At 39.3% G+C, this 6409-nt stretch overlaps 2 protein-coding genes across 2 annotated transcripts in view; one reads left to right on the top strand and one right to left on the bottom strand.

The window, feature by feature from the left end:
• The window catches only part of LOC107567873 (THO complex subunit 1), a 13636-nt gene extending 10131 nt beyond the window's left edge, over positions 1-3505 (top strand). Inside the window, exons 16-21 of the mRNA XM_016253648.1 lie at positions 679-774; positions 864-929; positions 1006-1089; positions 1181-1328; positions 2061-2145; positions 3144-3505. Coding sequence (XP_016109134.1) covers positions 679-774; positions 864-929; positions 1006-1089; positions 1181-1328; positions 2061-2145; positions 3144-3421 — 757 coding nt within the window. The 3' untranslated portion in view covers positions 3422-3505. The remainder of the gene's footprint in view (positions 1-678; positions 775-863; positions 930-1005; positions 1090-1180; positions 1329-2060; positions 2146-3143) is intronic.
• A 62-nt stretch (positions 3506-3567) lies between these two features.
• The window catches only part of LOC107567865 (ubiquitin carboxyl-terminal hydrolase 14-like), a 14719-nt gene continuing 11877 nt past the window's right edge, over positions 3568-6409 (bottom strand). Inside the window, exons 6-12 of the mRNA XM_016253639.1 lie at positions 6040-6184; positions 5886-5951; positions 5676-5768; positions 5449-5580; positions 5305-5365; positions 5098-5205; positions 3568-4295 (exon numbers count right to left, since the gene is read on the bottom strand). Of these exons, the coding sequence (XP_016109125.1) occupies positions 4159-4295; positions 5098-5205; positions 5305-5365; positions 5449-5580; positions 5676-5768; positions 5886-5951; positions 6040-6184 (742 nt within the window). The 3' untranslated portion in view covers positions 3568-4158. The remainder of the gene's footprint in view (positions 4296-5097; positions 5206-5304; positions 5366-5448; positions 5581-5675; positions 5769-5885; positions 5952-6039; positions 6185-6409) is intronic.

The following is a 6409-nucleotide window of genomic DNA, read 5'->3' as shown; positions in this document are numbered from 1 at the left end:
GTGCAAACATTTCAAACTTGAAATGATTAATTTTAGAGTCAAAATGTATTTAAGTACAAAAATAGTCAACAGCGCTTCAAAGTGGTTTCTAATAGAGCTGCTGAGGAAATGACTGTAAATGTAACTTTTCTGTTTTCTGACTACTGTAAGTTTTTTGCTATTGGAGCAAATCGCTTTCAAGTGGTATTTGCTTGTAATTTATATCAGATTCATTGAACGTTGAGATTTCAATCACTGTATTTTGTAAGTATTGGCTTGGAATCCTGTCTTATTTATTTGATGATTGAATTAACTCCAAAACATTGCAACTAGCAGCCAATTATATATAATGACTTGAAGAATTATTATAGTTTATAATAAACATGAAAAGCTCGGAAGTGCTGGAAGCATGCTTGAATTTAACTCTTTAAAAAAATCTGTATGAGCCCGCAAATAACATCTTTTTAAGAAAAGGTAATTTGCTGGATCAGAACCACACCAGTGAAGAAATGTGCTGGGGTCCCAAAATCTGTAATAATCAAAGACAAAAATGAAAAATGTCACTTTAATAACATGATGGCATGATAAAAGTGGGCGTCACTTTACTTAAGTATCCATAACCTTATAAACAGAAAAAGATTTCACTCTTAAATTTTTTAGTTCTGAATGGAAATGTGAATAGAGTTGTTTCTCTCTCAGGCCAGCAGAGACCAAACCCGTCCGTCCCAGCAGAAAGAGACAAGCACCAGAGGACTTTTTGGGGAAGGGCCCAGATCGCAAAATCCTCATGGGAAAGTAAGATAGTAATTGATTGCTGTGTAACAGAGGTGAAGTCTTCGATTCAGATCTTATCTTGCATTTCTGCTGTTCTTGACCATCAACAGTGAGGAACTCACGAGGCTCTGGAATCTAAACCCTGACAACATGGAGGCCTGCAAGTCAGATAGCAGGTTTGTGTTTGGCAAACGCTTGCTCACAGATGCTTTATGCGAGAAATGTTGCATTAATACATGTCTCGATTTAAAGGGAGTTCATGCCATCACTGGAGGAATTTTTTGTAGAAGCTATCGAGCAGGCAGATCCAACTAACATGGTGGAGGATGAGTACAAGTACAGAGATTTACTAATTCAGTCTCCTAAATGATCAAACTATGCATCACAATAGATCAGAATAAATGAATTCTTTGTCGTCATTTCTCAGAGTTGTGCATAACTCAAACTACGGCTGGCGAGCCTTGCGATTGCTCTCCAGAAGGAGTCCTCACTTCTTCCAGCCCACCAACCAGCAGTTCAAGAGTCTGGCAGACTATCTGGAAAACATGGTCATCAAACTGGCCAAAGAGCTTCCTGTGAGTGGACATCCACATTATCAACCACTACAGAGTTTTCTAGAATGTACTGTAGATGACATTCAGGCTTTTCAGTGGCTGATATAATAGTGGCGTCAACAGATATTGGCAGCCTTGGTAAATATGAGCAAAACAGGCCATGGGAAAAATCTTTTGGTCTTCCATTAAAAATATTCACAGAAATCTAATTATTAAAATAACTGAAGCATATTAGTTTTAAATCTATGCGTTCCACAATTATTGGCACCCCTCACCACACTTTAAAAAAAAATTTTTGTAAAAAGCAAGCTTTTTTTTTTTTTTTGGGCAGCGATGCATTAGAACCATTTTAGGTTCAGTTCTTAAAAGAGCAATTTTTTTCCTTTTAATAATCTAAAGAAGCCTTTCCCACTGTAAAGTACTTTTTGTGTAATGGAAAAGTTCCATGGATGTCAAAAGTTCTTCATGGAACCATAGATGCCAATAAAACCTTTGTGTGTAATTTTATTTTAAAGGTTAGGTTTTTCTAACTTTCTGAATGGAGGAGAAATAACAAAACAGTTTTTTGTTAATCCATTTTGTTCATATTTACCAAAGGTGGCAACATTAGTGGAGGATGGTGTAAATATAATGTAATTTAAATGACAAAATTCACTCAAATATTCTGCTCACTATTTTACTCAGATGTTCAATATTTTAAGCAATGGTTTAAAATCCGAAAACTTAACTTTATCTATGTTTCTCTTCAAACAGAAGGACCTTCCTTCTGAGGAGATAAAAACAGGAGAGGAGGATGATGATGAGAATGGAGATAACCTGTTAAAAGACAGCAATGACAGTGAGTTTGGCCTTTATTTTTAATGAAAAATCAAAAGCCATTTTAATTACTATTGCCCTGCCTGCTGGATTCTGTTCACACTGTATTTTGTGGATCAGAACGGCAGTACGTTTGCATCAAAGTGGCGGCATTTGCTTTGAAGATGACTTTGTACTTTCGGTTTTGTTTCCGAAGCATCATAACAGAATGACGCCTTCATCTATCTGCCGTGAATGTAGGATAAAAGTTTCAAAGACAACAGAATTCATTTTAGCTTGAGGCGAGCAGAGAAAATAGGGAAAATGTTCAGCTGCCACAGCCACATAGCACATACGGAGGTAGTCACTAGTGGATTGTAATTATTTTAGGATGTGTTGTTAGAGAGCTAGACGAAATAAGGGATTTAAACCAGTGTTACCCCAAAGTATATATTATTATGATAAGTCACGTGACCATGACAACATGGGGAATGTACTACATAGAACTTACTTTTTTTTAATGTTCTCAAAGTAATCGTATACTCTGAGTAGGTACCACTTTTAAGTGTGCAATTTCTGACAGACATCCAAAATGTGGACGAAAGGTTTGGGAAACACTGGTTTAAACTTTACTGGCTAGGCACAAAAAGCAGCAATTACAGTCAAGCGCAGCATCGGCAGCCACAGAAGCATGACGACGTGTTGGGTTTCACAGCATTGTTTGAAGTAGCAGTCAGATGTGATCACCAAAAATATTTAGAACATAGATCATCCGGATGCCTTCTCCAATTATTTTAATGGTCTGCCAGCAGAAGACATGTTGCCTTACACTAATAAGCTAATCTTATTAAAGGTGCAATAGGAGATCTTGGAAAATGCTAACTTTAGCCTGATAGCACTGAAAGCGAATGTCCCACTCTCCTGGCCTATGATGCCTTAGTGTTGTCAATGTTTATAACATTAGATTCTGGATCTAAGCTAGCATAAGAGCGTGGCAAAGCTCGTTTGATAACCAAGTGAACTTTTTTTTTCCCCCCCCAGGTCCCAGCATTCAGAGCAAGGCGGTGACCAACAGTCAGATGGATGAGATCGCGGCCAAGCTTGGGTCCAAGTGGAAGACTGTGGCAGACCATCTGGAGATGAGCGAGAAGGAGATCCGCGTGATCGAGTCTGACAGCGAGGATGTAGAACTGCAGGCCAAGATGCTGCTGGTGGCCTGGCAGGACCGAGAAGGCCCTCAAGCTACGATGGAGAGCCTGGTCACAGCTCTGAACTCGGCTGGTTTCAGTAACATCTCGGAAGGTCTCAGCGAAACATAACTCCACATCAGCAACATTTCCTTGTTTGGTTTTAAATTGACTGTATGCTTTTGCTGTACTTCAATGAAATGCATTCTTTACATTCTTGAAATAAATGTTCATTTGAAATGGATCAGATCGTTTTGTTTGTAAAATACACACAAGACTGTCAATGGCATGTTTATTTCACCGTTTATGAAGAGCCAGTAGTCAATAACATATTACAGAGCTCAAGTTTTCTTACTCTGATTTGAGTATTTAAAGACAGATGAGTTTACAGTGACAGAAGCAGTAGTTGAGCATAAAGACATCCTCTCAAAGTGCTTTGATATGAAATTCACACACGCACACAGCATAGTAAACAATTTGCGTTTCTTATGAGATCCTAGTATTATACCTCTTGATGCATTTGTAAGTCTGAAACTTGTGGCCAAGAACAAATTTATATACCAAGTCACCTGCGGTGGGATACTGTCTATTGAGCATGAACACCTTTTCACAAGGCTTAAAAAAAAAAAAAATATTCAATGCATATAGAAAACATTTATAAAACCACTGCTCCAAATCCAAACAAGGATCGCGAGTCAAGCAATCTATCATCCAAAAAAAGCACCCTTAAAAATGCCACTTGTGTTGATGCATGAAGAGTTCAGGAAATATTAAGGTCATGTTTTTAAAGACACCAAAATTTATTTGCACATCTATACAGACAGTGCTCTGAAATGGCAATTATGGTTTAAGTCTCCTCTGAACCATTGTTACTCCAGTATCTCCAGACGTCGAGGGCCATACAGAAGGACGTATGCTATATGCCAATCACCACCACCAGACAGCTTCAAGATGTCCTCAGGGGTCACAACGCTGACCTTATCATCGTCAAACTTCACCCATTCATCTGTTCAGAGAGAGGTGGGGGGTCAACATCAGCTAGAATAGGAAAACACCCTACAGCATGTGTGTCCAATCCTAAAAACACCTGCACCAGCTAATCAAGGAAACTTCCAGGAAAGTGTGTCGGGCAGTTTGGAGGTAAACTGTGCAGGACTTGGCCCTCCAGCAACAGGATTGGACTCACAAACTGCATCAGAAGCAATAAACGGCGACGCTGTCCAAAAAAAAGCAGCTTGAGTTCTAGATTTTTTATCTTTTCACTCAACTCACAATGCGATACGTTTCCCACTACTGATTTCATGATAGGATTCTCATGTTTTTTTTTTTAAATCAAAACTGAAATGTCAAAAAACTAAACTGAAAATGTTGAAACAAATCCCAAATCAAATAAATGAAGAAATCTCTTCATATTAACAAAGGCTTTGCCTGTGCTCTTTCCTTTTAAAATTAGAGGCGACCGCTGGATTTTAATCACAATTCAAACAAAGATGCCGCATGCTGCTTGAGCAGTTTTTAACCTAAATTAGACTGCGTAATTTCGAAGTTTGAAGCAAAAACAGAATGGTCTGACTAGCTTTGTGAAACTACACTACATAAAACATCGGAACGAAACAAAAACAGCAGACGGGCTGCATGAGAATGCAAATTCACTCTCTGACAGCAGGTGGCGCCAATAAACTACTTTATTATGCACTATATGGAGATAAAAGTCAATGGGGACCAGCAACTGAAGGTGAACTATCCCTTTAATGCATGGGGACCATGAACGTCGCTCTGGCGTTTGAGAGACATTGACAATACTTGACCTTCTTTCCTTTTAACCCAGGCGACATAGTGGCCAGATGAACTGGATCGCCCCTGATGTGTCAGAACCGCTTGCAGGTCGTAGTAACCACTGTTGCTGGAGCCCAAGTCTATAGAGAAGACAAAGTTATGAGTTTATAAATCCACCCGCAGAGTAAACTTTCAGAACCATGTTTGAAATGGAAAAGAGCTTTGCAGCAAGCATTTACCTTCAGAAAAACAGAAAGGTTCGTATTTTGTTTCCTTTGGAGCCCCAACCTTCAGATTCTCCTGTTGAATGAGAAATAAAATGATTTGACGGGCAGTTTCTCTAAATGCATGAAGCGTTCAGTTTGACATCACAGGGCACTTGCTTTCGGCTGCTGCTGCATCTCCAGTTTCTTGTCTTCAACCACCTTGAACTTTGACCTCACAGAAACCATCTTCTCCTGCAGTTCAGCAGTGCACAGCTCATAGACGTCCAGCATAAGAGGAAATTTGACATCCTAAACGCAGCAAAATTAAAATGCACACAAAATAACAAATCAATACAACAAATCAAGACTTCATAGGCTGACTCACTCCAGAGCAAATGACCTACCTTAAGGACTTTGGCATTCACAGACTCTTTTTCTTTGTAAAAGAACCGGACCATCTGAACCGTGAGGTATGCCGGGAGACGGCTGATTTTGGACTTAAATGCAGTAACATAACAAGTGACTGTTCATTTCATTGTTGAACGAAAGAGAAAACACTTGAACAAAAGAGCATTTCTCCAAAGATGCCACAAAAGTCAGAAGATAAAGCATACCGATTTGATATAGAGGGCGTTTCTTTTCAAGGATGGGGAGAACTTTGTAATGTCCTCCTGTAGCCTCTAGATACAATGAGGAAAAGATAAAGATGAACAGGGACTGTGAGCTCTGGTGGTACTTCCAGCTGTTTGTATGGGACGTCCCACTCACCAATCTGAGTCCAGTGGCGAGATATTTGACTTCTGTATTGATGAAGCAGCTAAGCTGCAGCTGGCTCTCTGTGCCTTTAGTTGGATCCTCATCCTCTGACTCGGTGCACTTCATACTGGACACATACAGGTCAAGGACCTTCAAATATTACACACGTTCATATGGAACTGGAGAAAACTCAGGTTCAACTGCATGAAGTATTGCAAACCTCTCAATATACATGTAGTATGGCAGTGTCCAATCCAAACAATGCAGTGAATTCAAAAGAGAAAAGTAAACAAATAGTCAGATGCATTGTAGAACTTAGGTCATATCCTCGGACAACTTTAATTTAATGCACCGCATCTCACTTACTGGAAGCGCAAAATAT

Source organism: Sinocyclocheilus grahami, unplaced genomic scaffold (genome assembly GCF_001515645.1).
Source record: "Sinocyclocheilus grahami isolate Dianchi unplaced genomic scaffold, SAMN03320097.WGS_v1.1 scaffold1193.1, whole genome shotgun sequence".
NCBI classification, from domain to species: domain Eukaryota; kingdom Metazoa; phylum Chordata; class Actinopteri; order Cypriniformes; family Cyprinidae; genus Sinocyclocheilus; species Sinocyclocheilus grahami.
The sequence above is the reverse complement of the archived record's forward strand: the minus strand, read 5'-3'. Positions and strand labels throughout refer to the sequence as shown.